The sequence below is a fragment of the Formica exsecta genome, unplaced genomic scaffold (assembly GCF_003651465.1).
Source record: "Formica exsecta isolate Colony F162 unplaced genomic scaffold, ASM365146v1 scaffold149, whole genome shotgun sequence".
Taxonomy (NCBI): Eukaryota; Metazoa; Arthropoda; class Insecta; order Hymenoptera; family Formicidae; genus Formica; species Formica exsecta.
This window is the reverse complement of record NW_021848818.1, coordinates 1,810,800-1,836,963: the sequence shown is the minus strand read 5'-3', so window position 1 is coordinate 1,836,963 and position 26,164 is coordinate 1,810,800. Positions and strand designations below refer to the sequence as shown.

The following is a 26,164-nucleotide window of genomic DNA, read 5'->3' as shown; positions in this document are numbered from 1 at the left end:
ATTAGTATAACTAAAAGTATATATCAATTATATATTTTTTGTGTGAATGCAACTAATATATAATAAAAAATTAATTTTCGAACTTTCGCTTTATAGAAATTTCATAATTATATGCACACGCACGCAGCACGCACAAATCTAGAATCTAGATATTTGTTGATAATGATCGATTCTTAATTATGGAAAAAAGATAAAAAAATAGAACATATACATATATAAACATTTCATTTATTTAACAAGAAAATTGGTTTTACAGAAAATTGTTAATTTTATTCTATAAATCAAATGCTTATATGTTAACTTTGACAGAAATGTACTATTGCAAATTTATTCGAAGAATATAATAGCTACAACCTAACTTTCTCTATTTATTGCAAGTTTTTAACTTTAATTTTTTTTTGTTTTATAAGAATGCATTAAAAAATTTGGCACTTAAAGTAGCATTGTGTATAAGTACATAGTGCATTGCAAAAGATATATAGGTCTAATCGAATATCACATCAAAATAGAATCACTTGTTTCATTATCAAGAGAATATCATAAGCCACATGCACATATAGCAAAATATATGTATGTTATTTAATATTTCACATTTTACCCTGTAATTAATAGATGTAACTTGTGCTACTTATATTTTATTCACAAGGACCTAAAGTTAATATAATCACAACAATAATTTGTTATATTGCAGAGATACTTGTTTTTTTCATGTATTATTTAAGAATACTATTACACAATGCCATATATATACCTCTTTCAAAAAGAACATTAGTAGGAGACACTAGTAAAAGAATGGGATATAGTAGCCTTCTTATGACAAATAAAGAAAAATATCAAGCACGAGTGTTTCTGGAAAGAATTATTACACAAAAGTTAGCTATATTAGTGGAAAATTGTCATCTTCTAGCAATTAAATATTTATTACCAAGATTGATGATTATGAGAGATAACTTCATTCTTAGACAATTTTTGTAAGAATGTCCTTTAGTAAAGTTAATAATGATTTTGTTGAAATGCATAACTTTGCAACAACTGCATATTACTTATTAATTGATTGTTTGAGAAATAGAGAATAATGAAAATATGTCAAAAAATGAAGAGGTATTTCGTTAAGGAGCAAGGATTTGATTCATTGATATCAAAAAACTTGCTTTTAGTTTTTTGATTTTCAAGAATGTTAAAGACCTTTACTCTAGTTTTTGTACTATGTATATATTTATATATTACTGTAATTTATATCTTGTTTTAGGATCGAATTATATAAATTATCCCACTAACATGACAACTTATATTTGTGTCAATTTTAAGATAAAATTATTGAAACTTAGAAAGTTTTTAAACCCTTTTAAAAGAAACACAGTCTTGCTAACTTTACTATCAATCTTTTATTCACTATATATCTGAACAAAATATTGCAAACGTAAATAATTAATTTGTTTCAAATGTGTAACATTTTTTTTACTTTTAGCAAGTATTTTTATTTTTTTTATTTTTTAATATTTTGCAAAAGATAATATTAAAGGTTTATATATATATTTTTCATGAATCAATGCTCATATGAAATATTTTTTTGTGAGAAATAGCAACCATACGAAAAAATAAGTGTTGCTTTTTTTTCTCTTTATATGTAGGATGTTATTTTAATATCAGACATTTAATATCAGATATTTTTATGGCTAGCAATCTAGCTATTTGAAAGTATTTTTTTAATCGAGAATATGTTTGTGCAGTATCTGATAATCATTTTTCAACGTCATAGAAAAAATTTCATTACCCTTTGTTACACTTCAATTTCTCCACTTTTATATCTAATCAGTCTTGCTATATCACACAGTATATGATTATGTTAACAAACTAGCCACAAGGCACCATATATTTTAGATTTCATTGAGATTACGTGAAAGACTTATATATAGGGTAATGAGTAATATACATTGGGAAGACAATGTTGAATAATTTTGACATGATAATCACTATGACGTTATCACATATATGAATATATCCAATTATCAGTAGAGGACACTTAAATCACACATTTCGCGATTGTCTCAAAGATTAAGAGAGATCCAAGCAAGCCTGGTTAATTGTAGCTTTAGATATAAGTCAGACTTTATTATTGCACGTATTGCAATTTTTGCGTTTATGTAGGAACAATACCCGTGCATTCGCGATACTTTATATCAGAATGAAATATTTATTTTTGCATGTTAATAAACGTGCAGACAGTAACACTGTCTCCTTTCAAGATGTTATAGTTAATGATGATTTTAAACCCTCCAGAAAAAAAAAAAAAAATTAAGGGAGGACAAATTTATTATACTTGTAGACAAGTAGTTCAACGAACATGTTTTATCATGTTCTATTTTGTGTACCTTGCTAATATAAGTTGTGCGAAATAATAAGACTTAATATTACAAGGTACTAAACATACAAGACGATCTTGGCAGTCTTATTTAACTTCGTTCTATCTTCCTTTTATATCGTTTTAGATCATCAGATCATTAAGCTATCAGCATTTAACAAAATGCTTTTGGTTCAATCAGAATAGCTTATTCATCAAAATAGACCAGTTTACAAATATCTTACGATAGGATGATCGGTAATTATGTTGAGAAATATCGAATTTAGATCATGTTTTTTCTGCAATCTTTGGTACGTTTCATCAATTAGCTGCTTAATTCTTGCAAATACATCCGGATCATAGACTGATCTAGCTGTGTTAGTCAGATCAAATGGTTCTACAATATTGCAATAGTTTTAATAAGTCAGCAAAAAAAAAAAAAAAAAAAAAAAAATTTAATTTATCTATGTAAAAAGAATATTCATTTACCTTCAATGCATAGATATTTCCATTGATGAAAATCGTTTTTGAGTGACTGCACCATACGACATTCCTCTATTAGTATCTTTTTTGCTAAACGTATAGATATCGCATAATGGCTGAAACTAATTTTTAATATTACAAATTAAATATTATTTGTCAAAATAATGTACATCTTCTAAACATTGTACATTTGTAAATCAGAAATCACTTACTCGAATTTAACATAATATCTAAAAAATTCTACAAGTAATTCTCCAAGAGACTGATGATTCTCAGGCAAACGATTGGAGGATGGAATGTTTAAATCCTCATGAATATCGATACTATGAATATCTGTATATGAGCTAAATTTGCTTCCAAATATCGAATGTAAGCATGGCAGAACTGGAGGGTTGACACCGCCTGTAAAATAATGTAACATTTGTATTCTGACTTTTCTGAGAACATTTGGTTTAGAAAAAATAAATATTGCAGCATACATACATTGTAAAAAGTGTATGACCATGAGAACTAAAGAGTAACTAGATATTGTCATATTTTTCGCATTATTAATGTCATGATATTGAGCCCAAAGTTTTATGACAAGTACTAGTGGTCTTACCCTCCAATCAACTGTAAAAATAGGTTTATATAAATAATGATTAAAATATTCTTTTTAAAATACCTTTGAGTAATATATCTGTTCAAATTATTAATTAAACTTACGTTTTGAATAACAATACAGCAATTGTGTATTTCTAATACCAACAGCATTATTACAATTAAGATCGACTTTTAAATCTTGTATTGTATCACAGAATTTTATAATGGGTACTTTTGCATGTATAAGTTCGAGCTCTTCAATGAAATCTAAGTATGAAAGAGATAGAACAAAATAGTTTGTTATTAAAATGCTATATATGTAAAGCTATATACATTAAAGTAACGTTCTTAAAAATATTTTTTGTATTATAATATTTATAAATCTTTCTCTTTCTCTTACATACCACATTTTTTTAAATATTTTTGTATTTGTCCTAAATGCTCTATGGCTTCATATTTTTGATCCATTTCTGTGTGTCTCACCAAAAGACACATGTCGACATCACTATTATCCGAACCAAACCCATTCATTGTTGAACCAACCACAAATAAACCATATTTTGGATATTGACGCTATAAACATTAACATTTAACATGTATGAGTAAATTAAGTACTATTTCAAATTCTGTTTTTAAATATTTTAGTAATATTTTATTTGCTGTCAATCCTTCTTTTGTATTTTTTACCTTAATATAGATATAAAGATGCTTCCATAGCATCATTTTATTTCTGTAAGTAGCTTCAGTTTGTTGATTTGACATAAATTTCAACCAGATTTGTTGCGACAGACTATCCCATTTTGATCCAGTCATAATATTCTTTGGCGCAGAAGTTACTTCCATCATATGAGATTTAGCAAGAAATCTATCAGGAGCTATAATATATGTGGAAACCACATTGTAATTCGGCAATAAAACTTCCGGAAATTTACGGTTTCTTAGAAATCTTTGACAAGGTGCACTTTCACTCCTGCCTAAAAATAAATTTTATTTAAAATAAATCAAATTATACTATATTGCACACATTTTCTGAATTCGATATCAATATAGTATGTTAAATATTAATATAGTCGAGTCTTTGCTGTATTAGTTAAGCTCGCATTCTTCGCTTTATTGCTTTTCGACTATTCACATTTCTCATGCTACATACATCATAAACATGCATCCTTTTTACTTGCTTTCTTGTTCTAGCATCATCACATAGCAATAGGTAACTGTAGTGTGAATAATGGGAAAGCAATACAAAATGATAAATAACTATTAGGGAATTTGAAAATAACTAATACAAGGACGCTCGGCACTTATAGATATTGTTATATATGGGAGAGAAAAAAAGCTTACCTGATAAATACTTTCTTCTATTCTGATAATTTTGTGCATGAGACCTGGGGGTGGAAACAGTATTGTAATAATTGACAGGTCGTTGATTCTGATAGAACTGGTGTGCAGATGCACTTGAAATTAACCCGCTTGATATTGGTTTATTGATTGCTCTATTATCTGAATGTATCCTATGATATTTCCTGTGGAGAAAAAAATTTTATTGATAATATATATAAACACATACATACATATTATCAGACCACTCTCCTACCCTCCATCCCCCTATCTTTTTTCTCTCCATTTCTCTATTTATTAATAATATATACTTGATGTAGACTTTTGATTTAAAAAAACAAAAAACAAAAAAATAATAACGATATGCTTGGAAAAAAAAAAAAAAAAATTAAGGGAGGACAAATTTATTATACTTGTAGACAAGTAGTTCAACGAACATGTTTTATCATGTTCTATTTTGTGTACCTTGCTAATATAAGTTGTGCGAAATAATAAGACTTAATATTACAAGGTACTAAACATACAAGACGATCTTGGCAGTCTTATTTAACTTCGTTCTATCTTCCTTTTATATCGTTTTAGATCATCAGATCATTAAGCTATCAGCATTTAACAAAATGCTTTTGGTTCAATCAGAATAGCTTATTCATCAAAATAGACCAGTTTACAAATATCTTACGATAGGATGATCAGTAATTATGTTGAGAAATATCGAATTTAGATCATGTTTTTTCTGCAATCTTTGGTACGTTTCATCAATTAGCTGCTTAATTCTTGCAAATACATCCGGATCATAGACTGATCTAGCTGTGTTAGTCAGATCAAATGGTTCTACAATATTGCAATAGTTTTAATAAGTCAGCAAAAAAAAAAAAAAAAAAAAAAAAAAAAAAAAAAAAAAAAAAAAAAAAAAAAAAAAAAAAAAAAAAAAAAAAAAAAAAAAAAAAAAAAAAAAAAAAAAAAAAAAAAAAAAAAAAAAAAAAAAAAAAAAAAAAAAAAAAAAAAAAAAAAAAAAAAAAAAAAAAAAAAAAAAAAAAAAAAAAAAAAAAAAAAAAAAAAAAAAAAAAAAAAAAAAAAAAAAAAAAAAAAAAAAAAAAAAAAAAAAAAAAAAAAAAAAAAAAAAAAAAAAAAAAAAAAAAAAAAAAAAAAAAAAAAAAAAAAAAAAAAAAAAAAAAAAAAAAAAAAAAAAAAAAAAAAAAAAAAAAAAAAAAAAAAAAAAAAAAAAAAAAAAAAAAAAAAAAAAAAAAAAAAAAAAAAAAAAAAAAAAAAAAAAAAAAAAAAAAAAAAAAAAAAAAAAAAAAAAAAAAAAAAAAAAAAAAAAAAAAAAAAAAAAAAAAAAAAAAAAAAAAAAAAAAAAAAAAAAAAAAAAAAAAAAAAAAAAAAAAAAAAAAAAAAAAAAAAAAAAAAAAAAAAAAAAAAAAAAAAAAAAAAAAAAAAAAAAAAAAAAAAAAAAAAAAAAAAAAAAAAAAAAAAAAAAAAAAAAAAAAAAAAAAAAAAAAAAAAAAAAAAAAAAAAAAAAAAAAAAAAAAAAAAAAAAAAAAAAAAAAAAAAAAAAAAAAAAAAAAAAAAAAAAAAAAAAAAAAAAAAAAAAAAAAAAAAAAAAAAAAAAAAAAAAAAAAAAAAAAAAAAAAAAAAAAAAAAAAAAAAAAAAAAAAAAAAAAAAAAAAAAAAAAAAAAAAAAAAAAATTTTTTAAAAAAAAAAAAAAAAAAAAAAAAAAAAAAAAAAAAAAAAAAAAAAAAAAAAAAAAATTTAATTTATCTATGTAAAAAGAATATTCATTTACCTTCAATGCATAGATATTTCCATTGATGAAAATCGTTTTTGAGTGACTGCACCATACGACATTCCTCTATTAGTATCTTTTTTGCTAAACGTATAGATATCGCATAATGGCTGAAACTAATTTTTAATATTACAAATTAAATATTATTTGTCAAAATAATGTACATCTTCTAAACATTGTACATTTGTAAATCAGAAATCACTTACTCGAATTTAACATAATATCTAAAAAATTCTACAAGTAATTCTCCAAGAGACTGATGATTCTCAGGCAAACGATTGGAGGATGGAATGTTTAAATCCTCATGAATATCGATACTATGAATATCTGTATATGAGCTAAATTTGCTTCCAAATATCGAATGTAAGCATGGCAGAACTGGAGGGTTGACACCGCCTGTAAAATAATGTAACATTTGTATTCTGACTTTTCTGAGAACATTTGGTTTAGAAAAAATAAATATTGCAGCATACATACATTGTAAAAAGTGTATGACCATGAGAACTAAAGAGTAACTAGATATTGTCATATTTTTCGCATTATTAATGTCATGATATTGAGCCCAAAGTTTTATGACAAGTACTAGTGGTCTTACCCTCCAATCAACTGTAAAAATAGGTTTATATAAATAATGATTAAAATATTCTTTTTAAAATACCTTTGAGTAATATATCTGTTCAAATTATTAATTAAACTTACGTTTTGAATAACAATACAGCAATTGTGTATTTCTAATACCAACAGCATTATTACAATTAAGATCGACTTTTAAATCTTGTATTGTATCACAGAATTTTATAATGGGTACTTTTGCATGTATAAGTTCGAGCTCTTCAATGAAATCTAAGTATGAAAGAGATAGAACAAAATAGTTTGTTATTAAAATGCTATATATGTAAAGCTATATACATTAAAGTAACGTTCTTAAAAATATTTTTTGTATTATAATATTTATAAATCTTTCTCTTTCTCTTACATACCACATTTTTTTAAATATTTTTGTATTTGTCCTAAATGCTCTATGGCTTCATATTTTTGATCCATTTCTGTGTGTCTCACCAAAAGACACATGTCGACATCACTATTATCCGAACCAAACCCATTCATTGTTGAACCAACCACAAATAAACCATATTTTGGATATTGACGCTATAAACATTAACATTTAACATGTATGAGTAAATTAAGTACTATTTCAAATTCTGTTTTTAAATATTTTAGTAATATTTTATTTGCTGTCAATCCTTCTTTTGTATTTTTTACCTTAATATAGATATAAAGATGCTTCCATAGCATCATTTTATTTCTGTAAGTAGCTTCAGTTTGTTGATTTGACATAAATTTCAACCAGATTTGTTGCGACAGACTATCCCATTTTGATCCAGTCATAATATTCTTTGGCGCAGAAGTTACTTCCATCATATGAGATTTAGCAAGAAATCTATCAGGAGCTATAATATATGTGGAAACCACATTGTAATTCGGCAATAAAACTTCCGGAAATTTACGGTTTCTTAGAAATCTTTGACAAGGTGCACTTTCACTCCTGCCTAAAAATAAATTTTATTTAAAATAAATCAAATTATACTATATTGCACACATTTTCTGAATTCGATATCAATATAGTATGTTAAATATTAATATAGTCGAGTCTTTGCTGTATTAGTTAAGCTCGCATTCTTCGCTTTATTGCTTTTCGACTATTCACATTTCTCATGCTACATACATCATAAACATGCATCCTTTTTACTTGCTTTCTTGTTCTAGCATCATCACATAGCAATAGGTAACTGTAGTGTGAATAATGGGAAAGCAATACAAAATGATAAATAACTATTAGGGAATTTGAAAATAACTAATACAAGGACGCTCGGCACTTATAGATATTGTTATATATGGGAGAGAAAAAAAGCTTACCTGATAAATACTTTCTTCTATTCTGATAATTTTGTGCATGAGACCTGGGGGTGGAAACAGTATTGTAATAATTGACAGGTCGTTGATTCTGATAGAACTGGTGTGCAGATGCACTTGAAATTAACCCGCTTGATATTGGTTTATTGATTGCTCTATTATCTGAATGTATCCTATGATATTTCCTGTGGAGAAAAAAATTTTATTGATAATATATATAAACACATACATACATATTATCAGACCACTCTCCTACCCTCCATCCCCCTATCTTTTTTCTCTCCATTTCTCTATTTATTAATAATATATACTTGATGTAGACTTTTGATTTAAAAAAACAAAAAACAAAAAAATAATAACGATATGCTTGGAAATTAAATAGTAATATATAATTTTGAAAATGCATCATATTTACTTTATTTCTTGTCCTCTTAATGAACTTGTGGAATCTCTTTCATCTGAACTCTCTGTTAGACTATTATCAATGTGGTATTTGTTTGGTGTTGGTGAACGAGAACTAAATCCACTGTCACTATTATATGTCTCATACTTGGAGTAAGAATTTCTATATGTACTTCGTCTGCCATTTCTGTTATTCCAACTTGGTTTTTTTATTGAATGAGTATTTGTAGGCTTTAAGCTATAATTTGATGATGGAATAATTGAAGTATTGCTGGATGTGCCCATTCGTCTCTCCCAATTTGCAGGAGACGAATTATTATTTGATTGCATATATTCTATATGTCGTAATGATGGTACTTCAACTCCCATTAGTTGTAAGAACTCTAATGGGTGAGATCCTGCCTGCAAGAATATTACTTGTATATTTACACAAAAAAATAGAAACAAAGACAATATATCTGCACAACAAAATATATTCATAAATTCTTATTCTGCATTTATAAAATTACCATTTTATTATCATATTAAAACTATTTGCAAAAATATAAGTTTAATGGACAAGAGAGAATGTTTTCTTTCTCTCTCTCTAACACATTAATATCTTAAATGAAATCTAAAAAAATTTAATATATACCTGCATTGAATGAGGTCTGTTATGTCTGGAAATATCTGGACCATATGGTGTGAAATCAGTTTGATGCAATCCATTTATGCCATTAATATGCAACGTGTGAGTTTGCACTGGTGGACATTGTCCACCTGTTTGCTGTCCACTCATTATTTGTACCATCATTTGTGATGGAAACACAGTATGGTACATAGTCAATATAAATATAGGAGATACAAGATGTATGCAATTTCTTTGTTTAATTGCCAGTATAGCAGTTTATTGCACTTATAATGGTCCTCATAAATATTTATAGCAATCAATAATATATATAAGGCACACAATGTAGTTATTGAATCTTGCAAAGTTTTATATTGTTTACATATACATTTAGAAAATCTTCTTGCTTTGTCTTACTTTTTTTTGTTTTCTTGCTTTTATATTTTCTTTTTTTTATATTTTTTATATAATTTCGCAAAATTTATATTTTGTATCTTGTAAGATTTACTATGTTAATCTAGAATATAACAATATACATAATTCTATAATAATGCAAGAAAAATGATAATGAAATTAGGAATTCAAAAGCAGAGACGCTATATTTATTTTGCCTATCTTTAGTCATAAAGTTTTATAGATATATAAATATATATAGATGCATATGTGGAATGCACAAAGCTATAAAAATAAATCGTAATTTAAATTAATGATTATATTTAACGAGAAATACTTTCTCTCTCACTGCACTTTGATAAAGGAAAATTTATGTGAGGCAAATAAAGTCCCCATGTTTTTAATCAACTATCAAATTTTCTATAATCTCAATCTAGTTACTCTCATAATTAATTTTATGCATATAATTTTGCCTGCAAGTTGAATACTTTTAAAGCTTAGTTTTGAGATGTTTTCAATTGAGATTTATTTGAGATTTAATGTGATTGCCTTCACTCTTTCAGAGTTTTTAATATATAAGTGCTTTTTCTATCATAACCTCCTGAAAGAAACAAAAAAAATAGTTTTGCAAACAATTTTGTAACATTATGTGTTATTATATATTATATTAGTCCAGAAATATAGTTTAATTATTAACAACAATCGTTAAAGCATATGATTGTGTGAATATATTCATCAAATCAAACACATAACTTTCTATAAGAAATTACTTGCCCAAGTAATCAAGCAACGTGCTACATAACGTGCGCGCGCGCACGCACAGCACACACTCACACACACACACAGCAATATTAAATATTTTTTGTTCGACATGAGTGCAAGGGTGAAGAGTGAGATTCAAGATCAAACAAACAGAAATGAAATCGGTATTGCACGGAAACGAGAAATAAGAAGAAACACAGATATTACCTGTTCTCAGTCGCCATGTTGCAGTCGAATTTGTCCTTAGATGAACGGAAAATTTATGAGAAAACTATCTTTTATTCCCGGGCTTTGCGTTTCCGATTATCAATGTGCGTACAATGAGCACAATCGGAAATACGATGCAGCGTTATCGTGACTTTTACCGCTCAACCGGCAGCAATTTTACGATAGCGTGCGCGTGATATGTCGGTGGCGAATGCCTCTCGTTCAATTGATGCCGCACGCTCGTCACTATTAACGCAAATCGCCACATCCACAAAAAACCAAAAACGTTTAAATTTTCAAATCTTTGACGCGTAATGGACGATTCTCATTTCACGTGCTTGATGGATTAACCGTGAGGCGGCAGTGCGACAGTTCATGACATCATGACAATCATGCACAATACATGAATATATAACGTGTCGTATAGGCCGTCTTCCGAAATTCACTGGAAAGTACTAGTTCCGACTTCCGACTGACAACGTGTCGGGTTCGGACGTGTTTTTGCGTGCTGCGTATGTCCTGTCTGGACCTTTTTTTTTGGACTCCTCCTCTCTTAAGAGGAATTTTGCTTATATTTCACAAACCCATAAGAAACAATGGTGTATGGGCGACTAATGCCCAACCAGCCATAAAAGAAAGAAAGAAAAAAAAGACTGGAAAGTACTGGAAATCTATGACTACGTTTACACGTCACTCCTAATCGGGTTTAAGGGCCAATTTCACAAAGTCCGGTTAGATGAACCGACGGTTAAAATTAGCAGGGTGGCCAACAGAAAATAGAGGTGAAGGAAAACCAGGCTCCGTAAAGATAGCCGGACCACTTTAACTTTTTAATAATTAAAATTATCTAATTGTTTGGTGGTCGTTTGGTGATGATTGGTAGCCTAATTAAAACGTTTGGTGGTCAATCGTTCTTTTTAAATTAAATAATTAAAATATTGGTGTAAAGTTAGCCGGACATTTTTAATTTTTAGTCTAATTGATTAAATCAAGGCTTATTCGATGCAGAATCGCGATTGGTTCCACTCTCGTTCCGCGTTACGCTAATCCGCGTTTCCGCGCTCCATGTAATGGCATCCTTAGAACATATATAAATGGAAGAGAAATAGCAGGCTGAAAAGTGTCGAAGGAAGTGAGAAAGAAATCGTAGTTGTCTCTCTCTTGTGAGTAACTACACATACAAGCATCGTGTCTGTAGTATACATACTTTTGTGTAACACACATGGCCGCGCATGCGCACTTTTGAGCAAAGTAACTCACAAGAGAGAGGCAACTATGATTTTCTTTCTTACTTCCTTCCGACATGTTTTTCTATCGGGAAACAAAGAATATAATCAGAGAAGCGACATCATAGACATAGTATATCTAGACAGTGTTCCGATTAGGGACCGGCTGTACGCGCATGCGTGCTTTTGCGCATGCGCGACGGTCTCGACGCTTGACGCTGCCATGTAAAGGCACCTTTACTGATGCCGTATTCCCGCACATGCGCGTACAGCCGGTCCCTAATCGGAACACTGGACCAACATGGCGATCATGGGAAGCATGGAGAGGGTAACGTCCCGCTACAACGTCTGCACGCATCATGTACATCGCTAATTCTCACCGTTGCGCATGCGCAAAAGCACGCATGCGCGTACAGCCGGTACCTATTTGGAACACTGTGTTGGTCCCGCAGCTGCCCATTTGTAATCTAAAATGTCTTAAAAATGTCTCAGAGGTATTTAAAATGTTTTTTTTTAGAAAATAACATTACTTGGCGTCGGGACGCTACCGCGTCGCTTGACAAATATACTTTTTTCTCGCTTATGGTACGCCGGTTGCGGTTAGTTTGCACGTAGGATTCATTACGGGACCAACATAGGGCGCGTTCCATTTAACGAGCAACGCTCGCGAGCATCATCTGTCTTTGTTTAACTTTCGGTGAACAACAAAGATGAAATGATACCGTAAGCGTTGCGGTCATTAAGTAGAACGGACCCATGGCGGTCAGCCAATCAGCAAGCGGAACACCATTGTCGCTTCTCTGATTATGGCTGCGGTCGGGAAGACGCTAGAAATGCTTCGAAACATTTGATTGACCAATCAGGATAGAAAGAGTAAAGATTTATTTATTCTGATCTGGTTAATGCAATGCTTCGAAGCATTTCTAGCGTCTTCCCGACCGCAGCCTATATAGGACTCTAGGCTTCATGGTTTTAATGAAGAATTCATATTGCGTTCAATGATCTATGGTCGTGAATTATAATTAACGACATTAAGTTCCGACTGACAACGTGTCGGGTTCGGACGTGTTTTTGCGTACTGCGTATGTTCTTTGTCTGGACCTTTTTTTTTTGGACTTCCTCCTCTCTTAAGAGGAGTTTTTGCTTATATCTTACAAACCCATAAGAAACAATGGTGTATGGGCGACTAATGCCCAACCAGCCATAAAAGAAAGAAGAAGTAATTAACGACATTATATCCCTAGAAAATAAACTCTCCTATTGGATATCAGACATCATACATGCAGTGTTGTTCTCGGGGACGCTTTCTCGCGCATGCGCAGCGCATTGGTAGAGAAATCCAGCGACGGCGTATGTAGTACACATATTTGTGTACGTATATTACTTACAATAATATGTTTAATGCCAGAAATTTTTTAAGCTAATTATAATCGTCTTTTATTAATTTTTTATTATTTATTTGTGATTCATTAATTTGTAAAACATTTTAGATTATTCTTAACATTATCTGAGCAGAGGGCTTAACAGTACCCTTTTTCTTATAAATTTGACACGTATCTTAAGGCCATGTTTAACGCGCATGCGCGAGAAAGCGTCCCCGAGAACAACATTGCATACATGGGACACGTGTAAATTTTCCATTAGAAATGATAAGCAGATATTTCATTATCGCGTTCACGCATGCGCAGATAACATCCGCATATCAACATTAATAATAAGAAATAATTGAATTGATAATGATTCGGACAGATTTTATAGAATATATAAAAATGTACTCAACTCTGGTATTACAAATGCACTTATTTGCTTATACGAATCAACAACTAGATGTTTTCAAATCAAATTTATTTTTTGATAAGAGGTTTCACAATAAATTTTAATATTATAATCTGCTGTTATATTAGCGGTGCGCTGTTGGTCGGACAAAAGAAATAAAAGAATTTAGTGTTATATAATGCAGGTTACATTAATTATTACTTAATCTATTGCAATAATATATAACAATAAGAATTCATTACCGCCAGAAGCCAATACAGATAGAGGATAGAATTAAAAGCAGGGATTCGGAAAGAACAGAAAAGCGATCTCCGAATACAAAAAAAAAGTCTATACGACATTCTAGTCGGTACAGCAAGTAAAATATTTCGAATGGTAATGAGTTGTCAGTATGCCATTGTGGATAATGACAATGTCCGAAACACGCAATGATATAGTCACATGTGATTTTTGCAATATGGCTTGTACTGCCATATCCACCCCAAAATACACAAATCAAAATTTTTCAATCCTAAGCTTATATAACTATCGTTTCGCACGTTAACCCTTTCGCTACGAGAGAAGCCATTACATATAATGACTCATCAAAAACTTTCCCTGTGTAGAGATGCGTTGCAGTCAATACGTCAAATCATTAAAGAAAAATTCCAGCAATTTTTTATACGACATTGATTTGTATAATACATACAAATCATCGTAATATATTAATGTATGTGATGCAACAAAGTTATACATTTTAACTCTATACATGGAAAAGAATAATACTACTCTTAGAATAGAGTAACATTTTGCTGCGCTGGAACATTTTCATTTGTCGTTGCAAAAAGATTAAAGAACGATATATACGACGCGATATATATATGTATATATAAAAGAAAGAACGATAATATATTTTGACAAGTTGTATCTATACCCGATTACATTAATCGCTAAAAATCGATCTCACCACGTCACTAAGGATCTACTGAAAGAAAGCAATCTTTTTAAACAATGCGCTCTGTTGACCCCTGCGCGGTAAGTAAGCAATAGATATAACATAAGGAAACAAAAAACTAATCGATATAATTAAAACCACCAATGAATTTCTCACGATCGGCGAAGACGCCGATCCCCTCTGAAAAAGGATGTGTCCCACCTCCATGTGATGACGTTGAAATGCTGTTGGCCTCATACTGTCTGACGAAGATTTAATTGGCGACTTCCTTTTCGACAAAATCCGCCGGAAAAATCGATATCGACTTTCAGCGTGTGATATGCGCTCACACATTCGAGCAGCAAGCTTGTAGTAGCGGTGTTATCGTATTCTCAATTCGAGATGCAATGATTGATATAAAAAAAAATTCGGATATCGAAATATACGTAGCCTTCTTTTCTTTCTATGTCTCTTGTGCTTTCTATTCGGTTTCTCAATGTTGATATTTGTGGCGAAGTGGCAGAAACGTGTAGCATTTCGGTCTGCTATTGCGAGTTTCGATCTTCTAGAGTTTATAGACAATTATAAAGATCCTTATTCATGAATCTTCTCGCCGTAAATTCATCCAATCGTGATGCTACATTGGCACACTTGGTGAATTCGGTCGAGTCATGAAGCGATTTATTCATTTTACGTTCCATTTTTTTTCTTTCTCTTTTTACATTTTATATTTTTATCTTTTATACATATTTTTTTTAAATTCTAGCATTACGCGACATCCTCGCCATAAAATGATCCGTTCACGGTAAGCGCGTGATCACGGTGATTGGTGGTTTGTCGTTTGTCGTTTTCCAGCCTGTGTGGATGTCCTTTGTTCGTCCTTGTCGCACTTGTGTGTTACAGTCAGTAGATTATCATGAGCCTTGCGCGTTTTCGTCCATGGTGGAGTCCGCCAACGGCGAATTAGCTTATGGAACTTTCGTTCTCCTTTCACATTCCCCTTTTCTCTCACGTCGACGACATGAGCATATGCTGCAATAATATCGTACTCGATCGTCGAGCCGTTTTACCGTTTTGCGCAGTTAGTGATTTGTGGTTGTTGGTCGAAGAAGAATTGGTCGAACGAGCCTTCATGGCATGGCAATTGCTTTGCTCAGCCGTAGGTAGGTCTCGGCTCAGTAGGGTTGCGAGAATTGTCCTCCGGCTTGCGATTGGCCCGATTGATAGAAACCACTTCGATCGCCCTGATAGGTTGAGTCTTGCGACAGCAGACCGTCCATTTGGGACTGGAATTCACCAACGGCGAACGAATCCTGAGAGAGCTCCGCTTGACTGAGACCAGGCTGCGAGAGACTGAAGCCGGGCTGAGACATACCCTGCGTCGTACCCTGGGTCAGCGGCAGACCCGGTTGGCTATACGGTTGCGTATTTTGTTCTGTTTGACTATTCAGCTTACCCATACGCGGACCGGACTTGTTTCTTACCAAAGCAGCGGCACCACGTCGATTTCTTTGATTCTGACGCGCCTGCAACGCCTGTTGATGTTGATTATAAAAGCGTGGCGGCACGTGCGCCATGTTCATGAACATACCCAGCGGTACCGGCATGTTGTTCATCGCCGCCTGCGCCCGTTCCGGGCTGATGTAGCTGATGGTATCGTGGGTGCGACTGAAAATGTCGAGCGGCACGTTTCTCTGATAGTATGGATTATGATTCTGCATGCCGTTCACCTGCGTGCCAGAGCGATCGTATACTGATCCAGGAATCAAGGCTTCGCGAGCATCGTACATTGACGTGGACATGAAATGCGAACCTGGGTTGGCCGCGTTCACGAGTTTTTTTGGTTTAGCAAATTGGATCATGGATTCCTTTAGATTGTTCAACGGTCCTTCGACCAGCACCTTTTGCTCCTTGTAAAAGCTGAGCAGATGGTTCCAGAGTGGCTGTTTCGAAAGTACCTTAGGGTTCCCTACAATGATGATACCGTATTTCGCGCGAGTCAGCGCCACATTTAATCTTCGGGGATCATTCAAGAACCCAATACCCTGATGTTCATTGGATCGTACGCAAGACATTATTATTATATCTTTCTCGCGTCCCTGAAAAGCGTCCACACTTGCTACTTCAATTTCCTGATACAGTTTCGAATGCAGAGAACCTTGATACTGCATGTATTGCACAAGATAAGCCCGCTGACCTTCGTATGGGGTTATCACTCCGATCTGTTCCGGCTTTACACCACAACGTAAGAATCGCGTCGTTATTTTTTCCACATTAGACGCTTCGGTACGATTCAAATAGGATGTTCCGCTTCCGGCTATCTCTTCTTGACCTTGCGTGACATAAAAGAACATTGGTTTGTCTACTGCAGGCCAGGGAAAATCAATCTTTAATAATTTTCTCTCGTCAGCGCAAACGCCATTCTGCAGGGAACCTTCGTAGAAAAAATTAGATGGGAATCGCGAAAGATCAGGATGCATACGATATTGTACTTCCAAACGGAAAGGTCTAATTCCCAACACCACCAGTCTTTCAAACAGAGATTGTGACAAACCAGCTCTGGCGGCTTTTTTACACATCACCACTGGACCCAATTGACAGTGATCACCAACAAGGATCAATTGCTTCGCTCCTAAAACGACAGGCACCATGCACTCCGGTTCGGTAGCCTGCATACTCTCATCGATAAGTATAGAATGAAACTTTAATCGATGCAATCTAGGATCACCAGCGCCTACGCATGTGCAGCAAATTACATCTGCTGCTTCCAGAAGCTCCTTTTCCGCCGCTTTCTTCAAGAGTCTATAACGTTTTTCATCAACGCTTGAAAGTTCGCCAGTCTCGTCCTTCAATTGTTGTAACTTTTGCAATTCAGTATTCGTCTCCATGTTTTTTATCTGATTATGCAATGCGAGGAAACTCACCGGCGAATCAATGGCCTCTCGTGATTTGGCACATAATCGTACGACTTTCAGATTTGATTTATGTATCTTCTCGGTTAATTGATCGACAGCAGTATTGGAAGGAGCGCATACAAGAACTGGACCACCGTTTTGTTTTACCAATTGATAAACTATGGTAGCACTCGTTACGGTTTTACCTGTTCCAGGTGGTCCTTGAATCAAAGACAAGGGTCGTTGTATTGCATGTTTTACAGCGTACACCTGCGATCTATTCAAATCGGGTAAATTTGGCGCACTAAAGTGCTTAGGGAGATGACAACGGAACAAAACTTCTTCTACTTCATGACCTAGTAGTCTATGATATATGTAAGCCGATACGGATGTGTCATCAACAGCAAACTTGCGTAATGCAGACTGCATTCTACAACAGAAAATAAAATAAAAAAATACTTGTTAAAACCATATAATCATACAGAAAACAGTATCGATATTCCAATTCCGCATCAATGATTCTTACCTATCAAAACTCGTACTCTTCCAAATGAAATCAACAACGAAGTTACTGACGCATTCTGTTGGCGCTCCAGAATTATTTTTCAATTCAATTCCGACTTCTTCCCCGTAATTATCCGGGATCTTAATCACGTGTCCAATTCCGGACCAAGGTTTATGAAGTTCTCCCAAGTAACGGAGTCTCAATTCGTCTCCATGCATCAATTTCATATCACCATCCGTTTTAGCTAGCAAAAAGTATGCAATAGTCTTCTTATTTAATCCAACATCCCACCGTACTTCAATATTCTCTTGAGTTTGAGATTCTTTTAACCGTTTGTCATAATCAGCTTCCAATTTTACAAGCGGACCAAAAATATTTTGATACTGATAACCATCCTCATAGCGTAACAAAACTTGCTGCGGTTCCTCATCTACTCCAGGCTTTTCAAGATCTTGGAAAGTAGCATCGACGTTGTCTCGCCATAACTCCTCCAATTTATTAATCTGCTGTGCTGAGATCTGTCTAGCTCTCAACTGCTCTTGTTCAGATGGAATTTTCACTAGCCAAGATAAAAAGCTACGATCTTCAATCAAAGGTTTCCATTGCTCTTGATCCCTAAATATTTTCAAAAAATATTAATACACATTCACAATTATATTGGAAACATTAATGATTTATATATGTATACATAAATGCCACGTTCTTTATATGTAACATGTAACTTAAGTAAAGACAAATTCACTCTTACCAATTCATATCTTTCAAAGAACTCTGTGCCGCACATGGTTGGCGACAAAGCAGCACAACTACAGAATCAGCTCTAGCAGGAATAAAACCCAATACAAAAACATTTCTTGTAGCACAGGAATAACATTCCAAAACAGTTTCTCCAAGAGGGCCATCTCTGTAACAAAAGTTATTAATAATTTCTTATAACTAAAAAATTTTATAGAAATAAACAGATGTAAAAATACAATGTTTTAAGCTGTCTGTACATGTTTATAATACATTTCTAGATTCTATAACATAAACATATGAGAATATAAAAAGTAAATCACCTGTGTAACGTAACTTCCTTGTGTTTAGCACGAACAAGATGATTGATAATATGTGATCCTGATGTATTACCGCGTCCATTGCAGAACCATTTTCGGCAAACATTACACATAACCACGCATGATGCCTCGTGGATACCGCAATATTTACATGCATATTCAGGTAAATCACGATTATAATATGCTTCCTCTTCCTCTTCCTCAAATTGCAACTCGGCAAGGCTTTGGGCTGCTCCAGAAATTTTTAAATCCAACGATGAAGTACCATTTGTTCCATTTACCTAAATAAAAATATAATATCATAAAAGCAAAAAAAAAAAAATACCAAAATATCAAAATTACAAAAAAAATCAGTGATAAATGATTAAAAATTTGTAGAATAAATGTTTTTGAAAACAAGTTATTCAATGTATGTGAATAAAAAAATTTCTGTGCGAAAATAAAATTGGAAATATCTTATCTTTTCTACAAACAGGAAGATTTCTCTCGCGAAATTATTATTATGCAAGATGCTACCGGGATTTTATTCATTTGCAAAAGAAATTAATCTTTTTGTCAAAGAATTAAGTACATCAAAAATTTCATTTATCTAGTGTCTTTTAATAAAGTTAAATACGCGTACTATGAGATTTTCCGTTTCATTACATATCTAAGGTACGAAAGTGTAACTTGCGTAACTTCGCAAAATTCTGTCGCAAATCGACACACTTAACCTCGCGTTCACAACTGGCTGCGAGAGCGACCCACACACGACAGATGTCGATTCATCTCGTGTGTTTCTTCAGCGAGCGATTAAAGTCATTTCGGTGACGATGTGCTAGCTGGGAATCCGCGAGATTTCGATATCGAGGAAAAATGCGAGGTCACGGAACAAAGATAAGAGACAAAGCGGAAACTCTGCATTAGAGAGCGGTCGCTTTCGTCGCCGCACCCCTTGACAAGCGTGCGGCGTGAGGTTAGGCCGCGTGGCCACGCGAGGAATTCGCTCTCCGGGGATGCTTTTAGCGAAAATTGGCGGACGAGCTTATAATATAACGAGACTAAAGAATACATTACTACTATTCATCGACTCGACCGACCTGAACGGGTTGACTGGACTGTGTCTGGGTCGCGTCGTGTTGCGAGGCCTGGGTCTGACTCTGCGACGGCAACGTGAAATCGGTGAAGTCGAATTCGCTGCCCTGAGTATCCGCGCCGATCAGGTCCGTCTCCTCGGTGTCGAGAAACGTGAGGGTCTGGCTGCTGGGTCCGTACGCGTCGACACTCATCCTGGATGATCTGCACTTCTCTTTCTCGAAATATACGTAGCCTTCTTTTCTTTCTATGTCTCTTGTGCTTTCTATTCGGTTTCTCAATGTTGATATTTGTGGCGAAGTGGCAGAAACGTGTAGCATTTCGGTCTGCTATTGCGAGTTTCGATCTTCTAGAGTTTATAGACAATTATAAAGATCCTTATTCATGAATCTTCTCGCCGTAAATTCATCCAATCGTGATGCTACATTGGCACACTTGGTGAATTCGGTCGAGTCATGAAGCGATTTATTCATTTTACGTTCCATTTTTTTTCTTTCTCTTTTTACATTTTATATTTTTATCTTTTATACATATTTTTTTTAAATTCTAGCATTACGCGACATCCTCGCCATAAAATGATCCGTTCACGGTAAGCGCGTGATCACGGTGATTGGTGGTTTGTCGTTTGTCGTTTTCCAGCCTGTGTGGATGTCCTTTGTTCGTCCTTGTCGCACTTGTGTGTTACAGTCAGTAGATTATCATGAGCCTTGCGCGTTTTCGTCCATGGTGGAGTCCGCCAACGGCGAATTAGCTTATGGAACTTTCGTTCTCCTTTCACATTCCCCTTTTCTCTCACGTCGACGACATGAGCATATGCTGCAATAATATCGTACTCGATCGTCGAGCCGTTTTACCGTTTTGCGCAGTTAGTGATTTGTGGTTGTTGGTCGAAGAAGAATTGGTCGAACGAGCCTTCATGGCATGGCAATTGCTTTGCTCAGCCGTAGGTAGGTCTCGGCTCAGTAGGGTTGCGAGAATTGTCCTCCGGCTTGCGATTGGCCCGATTGATAGAAACCACTTCGATCGCCCTGATAGGTTGAGTCTTGCGACAGCAGACCGTCCATTTGGGACTGGAATTCACCAACGGCGAACGAATCCTGAGAGAGCTCCGCTTGACTGAGACCAGGCTGCGAGAGACTGAAGCCGGGCTGAGACATACCCTGCGTCGTACCCTGGGTCAGCGGCAGACCCGGTTGGCTATACGGTTGCGTATTTTGTTCTGTTTGACTATTCAGCTTACCCATACGCGGACCGGACTTGTTTCTTACCAAAGCGGCGGCACCACGTCGATTTCTTTGATTCTGACGCGCCTGCAACGCCTGTTGATGTTGATTATAAAAGCGTGGCGGCACGTGCGCCATGTTCATGAACATACCCAGCGGTACCGGCATGTTGTTCATCGCCGCCTGCGCCCGTTCCGGGCTGATGTAGCTGATGGTATCGTGGGTGCGACTGAAAATGTCGAGCGGCACGTTTCTCTGATAGTATGGATTATGATTCTGCATGCCGTTCACCTGCGTGCCAGAGCGATCGTATACTGATCCAGGAATCAAGGCTTCGCGAGCATCGTACATTGACGTGGACATGAAATGCGAACCTGGGTTGGCCGCGTTCACGAGTTTTTTTGGTTTAGCAAATTGGATCATGGATTCCTTTAGATTGTTCAACGGTCCTTCGACCAGCACCTTTTGCTCCTTGTAAAAGCTGAGCAGATGGTTCCAGAGTGGCTGTTTCGAAAGTACCTTAGGGTTCCCTACAATGATGATACCGTATTTCGCGCGAGTCAGCGCCACATTTAATCTTCGGGGATCATTCAAGAACCCAATACCCTGATGTTCATTGGATCGTACGCAAGACATTATTATTATATCTTTCTCGCGTCCCTGAAAAGCGTCCACACTTGCTACTTCAATTTCCTGATACAGTTTCGAATGCAGAGAACCTTGATACTGCATGTATTGCACAAGATAAGCCCGCTGACCTTCGTATGGGGTTATCACTCCGATCTGTTCCGGCTTTACACCACAACGTAAGAATCGCGTCGTTATTTTTTCCACATTAGACGCTTCGGTACGATTCAAATAGGATGTTCCGCTTCCGGCTATCTCTTCTTGACCTTGCGTGACATAAAAGAACATTGGTTTGTCTACTGCAGGCCAGGGAAAATCAATCTTTAATAATTTTCTCTCGTCAGCGCAAACGCCATTCTGCAGGGAACCTTCGTAGAAAAAATTAGATGGGAATCGCGAAAGATCAGGATGCATACGATATTGTACTTCCAAACGGAAAGGTCTAATTCCCAACACCACCAGTCTTTCAAACAGAGATTGTGACAAACCAGCTCTGGCGGCTTTTTTACACATCACCACTGGACCCAATTGACAGTGATCACCAACAAGGATCAATTGCTTCGCTCCTAAAACGACAGGCACCATGCACTCCGGTTCGGTAGCCTGCATACTCTCATCGATAAGTATAGAATGAAACTTTAATCGATGCAATCTAGGATCACCAGCGCCTACGCATGTGCAGCAAATTACATCTGCTGCTTCCAGAAGCTCCTTTTCCGCCGCTTTCTTCAAGAGTCTATAACGTTTTTCATCAACGCTTGAAAGTTCGCCAGTCTCGTCCTTCAATTGTTGTAACTTTTGCAATTCAGTATTCGTCTCCATGTTTTTTATCTGATTATGCAATGCGAGGAAACTCACCGGCGAATCAATGGCCTCTCGTGATTTGGCACATAATCGTACGACTTTCAGATTTGATTTATGTATCTTCTCGGTTAATTGATCGACAGCAGTATTGGAAGGAGCGCATACAAGAACTGGACCACCGTTTTGTTTTACCAATTGATAAACTATGGTAGCACTCGTTACGGTTTTACCTGTTCCAGGTGGTCCTTGAATCAAAGACAAGGGTCGTTGTATTGCATGTTTTACAGCGTACACCTGCGATCTATTCAAATCGGGTAAATTTGGCGCACTAAAGTGCTTAGGGAGATGACAACGGAACAAAACTTCTTCTACTTCATGACCTAGTAGTCTATGATATATGTAAGCCGATACGGATGTGTCATCAACAGCAAACTTGCGTAATGCAGACTGCATTCTACAACAGAAAATAAAATAAAAAAATACTTGTTAAAACCATATAATCATACAGAAAACAGTATCGATATTCCAATTCCGCATCAATGATTCTTACCTATCAAAACTCGTACTCTTCCAAATGAAATCAACAACGAAGTTACTGACGCATTCTGTTGGCGCTCCAGAATTATTTTTCAATTCAATTCCGACTTCTTCCCCGTAATTATCCGGGATCTTAATCACGTGTCCAATTCCGGACCAAGGTTTATGAAGTTCTCCCAAGTAACGGAGTCTCAATTCGTCTCCATGCATCAATTTCATATCACCATCCGTTTTAGCTAGCAAAAAGTATGCAATAGTCTTCTTATTTAATCCAACATCCCACCGTACTTCAATATTCTCTTGAGTTTGAGATTCTTTTAACCGTTTGTCATAATCAGCTTCCAATTTTACAAGCGGACCAAAAATATTTTGATACTGATAACCATCCTCATAGCGTAACAAAACTTGCTGCGGTTCCTCATCTACTCCAGGCTTTTCAAGATCTTGGAAAGTAGCATCGACGTTGTCTCGCCATAACTCCTCCAATTTATTAATCTGCTGTGCTGAGATCTGTCTAGCTCTCAACTGCTCTTGTTCAGATGGAATTTTCACTAGCCAAGATAAAAAGCTACGATCTTCAATCAAAGGTTTCCATTGCTCTTGATCCCTAAATATTTTCAAAAAATATTAATACACATTCACAATTATATTGGAAACATTAATGATTTATATATGTATACATAAATGCCACGTTCTTTATATGTAACATGTAACTTAAGTAAAGACAAATTCACTCTTACCAATTCATATCTTTCAAAGAACTCTGTGCCGCACATGGTTGGCGACAAAGCAGCACAACTACAGAATCAGCTCTAGCAGGAATAAAACCCAATACAAAAACATTTCTTGTAGCACAGGAATAACATTCCAAAACAGTTTCTCCAAGAGGGCCATCTCTGTAACAAAAGTTATTAATAATTTCTTATAACTAAAAAATTTTATAGAAATAAACAGATGTAAAAATACAATGTTTTAAGCTGTCTGTACATGTTTATAATACATTTCTAGATTCTATAACATAAACATATGAGAATATAAAAAGTAAATCACCTGTGTAACGTAACTTCCTTGTGTTTAGCACGAACAAGATGATTGATAATATGTGATCCTGATGTATTACCGCGTCCATTGCAGAACCATTTTCGGCAAACATTACACATAACCACGCATGATGCCTCGTGGATACCGCAATATTTACATGCATATTCAGGTAAATCACGATTATAATATGCTTCCTCTTCCTCTTCCTCAAATTGCAACTCGGCAAGGCTTTGGGCTGCTCCAGAAATTTTTAAATCCAACGATGAAGTACCATTTGTTCCATTTACCTAAATAAAAATATAATATCATAAAAGCAAAAAAAAAAAAATACCAAAATATCAAAATTACAAAAAAAATCAGTGATAAATGATTAAAAATTTGTAGAATAAATGTTTTTGAAAACAAGTTATTCAATGTATGTGAATAAAAAAATTTCTGTGCGAAAATAAAATTGGAAATATCTTATCTTTTCTACAAACAGGAAGATTTCTCTCGCGAAATTATTATTATGCAAGATGCTACCGGGATTTTATTCATTTGCAAAAGAAATTAATCTTTTTGTCAAAGAATTAAGTACATCAAAAATTTCATTTATCTAGTGTCTTTTAATAAAGTTAAATACGCGTACTATGAGATTTTCCGTTTCATTACATATCTAAGGTACGAAAGTGTAACTTGCGTAACTTCGCAAAATTCTGTCGCAAATCGACACACTTAACCTCGCGTTCACAACTGGCTGCGAGAGCGACCCACACACGACAGATGTCGATTCATCTCGTGTGTTTCTTCAGCGAGCGATTAAAGTCATTTCGGTGACGATGTGCTAGCTGGGAATCCGCGAGATTTCGATATCGAGGAAAAATGCGAGGTCACGGAACAAAGATAAGAGACAAAGCGGAAACTCTGCATTAGAGAGCGGTCGCTTTCGTCGCCGCACCCCTTGACAAGCGTGCGGCGTGAGGTTAGGCCGCGTGGCCACGCGAGGAATTCGCTCTCCGGGGATGCTTTTAGCGAAAATTGGCGGACGAGCTTATAATATAACGAGACTAAAGAATACATTACTACTATTCATCGACTCGACCGACCTGAACGGGTTGACTGGACTGTGTCTGGGTCGCGTCGTGTTGCGAGGCCTGGGTCTGACTCTGCGACGGCAACGTTGAAGTCGAGAAGTCGAATTCGCTGCCCTGAGTATCCGCGCCGATCAGGTCCGTCTCCTCGGTGTCGAGAAACGTGAGGGTCTGGCTGCTACGCGTCGATATTCGCACCATTCGCACCCCCGCACGGCAGGGACAGAGTTGGCGGTTCGCGCGCACGTTTTCTCGAGCGTGACAACGCGTGACCGAACGAGCGGATACGCCCTTTCCCTTACTCCTTGTAACGTTTATTCTCTATTCGCACCCCCGCACGGCAGGGACAGAGTTGGCGGTTCGCGCGCACGTTTTCTCGAGCGTGACAACGCGTGACCGAACGAACGATACGAGCGGATACGCACAAGAGAAACGAGCACTGATCGACTGAGTCCAACCGGAAAATGGATCGCCAGCTCCTCAATCTCCTACGCCGTACGTTGCTTTTCGCACCCCACCTACGGATACCGATACGTGCACAATACACAACTGCACGAAACTTTCTTCCCGCACGCGAGAACGCTCGTCGTATGTTACGTCATCAGC

At 34.9% G+C, this 26,164-nt stretch overlaps 4 protein-coding genes across 5 annotated transcripts; all 4 read right to left on the bottom strand.

The window, feature by feature from the left end:
- Positions 1 to 210: 210 nt before the first annotated feature.
- LOC115246367 (poly(A) RNA polymerase gld-2 homolog A-like) lies at positions 211 to 4,934 on the bottom strand (the record flags this gene model as incomplete). Its single annotated transcript, XM_029825138.1, has 8 exons — positions 211 to 2,738; positions 2,831 to 2,946; positions 3,037 to 3,226; positions 3,308 to 3,436; positions 3,530 to 3,673; positions 3,811 to 3,979; positions 4,094 to 4,380; positions 4,748 to 4,934. Coding segments are annotated over 8 exons (1,389 nt in total), but the record flags the coding sequence as incomplete, so codon positions are not given.
- A 181-nt stretch (positions 4,935 to 5,115) lies between these two features.
- On the bottom strand, positions 5,116 to 11,201 carry LOC115246342 (poly(A) RNA polymerase gld-2 homolog A-like). The gene is made up of 11 exons (XM_029825086.1): positions 10,814 to 11,201; positions 9,479 to 10,445; positions 8,858 to 9,246; positions 8,446 to 8,627; positions 7,792 to 8,078; positions 7,509 to 7,677; positions 7,228 to 7,371; positions 7,006 to 7,134; positions 6,735 to 6,924; positions 6,529 to 6,644; positions 5,116 to 5,575 (listed from the first exon to the last, which is right to left on the bottom strand). The coding sequence occupies exons 2-11, from the start codon at positions 9,662 to 9,664 to the stop codon at positions 5,409 to 5,411; spliced, it is 1,959 nt and encodes a 652-aa protein (XP_029680946.1). The 5' UTR covers positions 9,665 to 10,445; positions 10,814 to 11,201; the 3' UTR covers positions 5,116 to 5,408.
- A 2,666-nt stretch (positions 11,202 to 13,867) lies between these two features.
- Positions 13,868 to 26,118, bottom strand: LOC115246350 (regulator of nonsense transcripts 1 homolog). 2 transcript variants are annotated; one of them, XM_029825097.1, is made up of 6 exons: positions 25,850 to 26,118; positions 20,262 to 20,470; positions 19,186 to 19,463; positions 18,876 to 19,031; positions 18,149 to 18,742; positions 13,868 to 18,052 (listed from the first exon to the last, which is right to left on the bottom strand). In XM_029825097.1, exons 2-6 carry the CDS (start codon positions 20,448 to 20,450, stop codon positions 15,904 to 15,906), a joined length of 3,366 nt encoding a protein of 1,121 aa, XP_029680957.1. In that variant the 5' UTR covers positions 20,451 to 20,470; positions 25,850 to 26,118; the 3' UTR covers positions 13,868 to 15,903. The 2 variants fall into 2 exon arrangements, with proteins under 2 accessions (XP_029680957.1, XP_029680958.1); XM_029825098.1 differs by lacking the exons at positions 20,262 to 20,470; positions 25,850 to 26,118 and adding an exon at positions 19,805 to 20,110.
- LOC115246366 (regulator of nonsense transcripts 1-like) lies at positions 20,756 to 25,759 on the bottom strand. Its single transcript, XM_029825137.1, has 5 exons — positions 25,574 to 25,759; positions 24,498 to 24,775; positions 24,188 to 24,343; positions 23,461 to 24,054; positions 20,756 to 23,364 (listed from the first exon to the last, which is right to left on the bottom strand). The coding sequence occupies exons 1-5, from the start codon at positions 25,757 to 25,759 to the stop codon at positions 21,216 to 21,218; spliced, it is 3,363 nt and encodes a 1,120-aa protein (XP_029680997.1). The 3' UTR covers positions 20,756 to 21,215.
- Positions 26,119 to 26,164: the final 46 nt, after the last annotated feature.

Coding starts and splice junctions, on each gene's coding strand:
- LOC115246350 (XM_029825097.1), bottom strand. CDS start 20,450: ATGAGTGTCGACGCGTACGGACCCAGCAGCCAGACCCTCACGTTTCTC. Junction 19,464..20,261: donor AGTCCAGTCAACCCGTTCAG/GTCGGTCGAGTC, acceptor ATTTTTATTTAG/GTAAATGGAACAAATGGTAC. Junction 19,032..19,185: donor AAGGAAGTTACGTTACACAG/GTGATTTACTTT, acceptor CTTTTGTTACAG/AGATGGCCCTCTTGGAGAAA.
- LOC115246366 (XM_029825137.1), bottom strand. CDS start 25,759: ATGGTGCGAATATCGACGCGTAGCAGCCAGACCCTCACGTTTCTCGAC. Junction 24,344..24,497: donor AAGGAAGTTACGTTACACAG/GTGATTTACTTT, acceptor CTTTTGTTACAG/AGATGGCCCTCTTGGAGAAA. Junction 24,055..24,187: donor TCTTTGAAAGATATGAATTG/GTAAGAGTGAAT, acceptor GAAAATATTTAG/GGATCAAGAGCAATGGAAAC.
- LOC115246342 (XM_029825086.1), bottom strand. CDS start 9,664: ATGTACCATACTGTGTTTCCATCACAAATGATGGTACAAATAATGAGT. Junction 9,247..9,478: donor ACAGACCTCATTCAATGCAG/GTATATATTAAA, acceptor ATATTCTTGCAG/GCAGGATCTCACCCATTAGA. Junction 7,135..7,227: donor GCTGTATTGTTATTCAAAAC/GTAAGTTTAATT, acceptor CTATTTTTACAG/TTGATTGGAGGGTAAGACCA.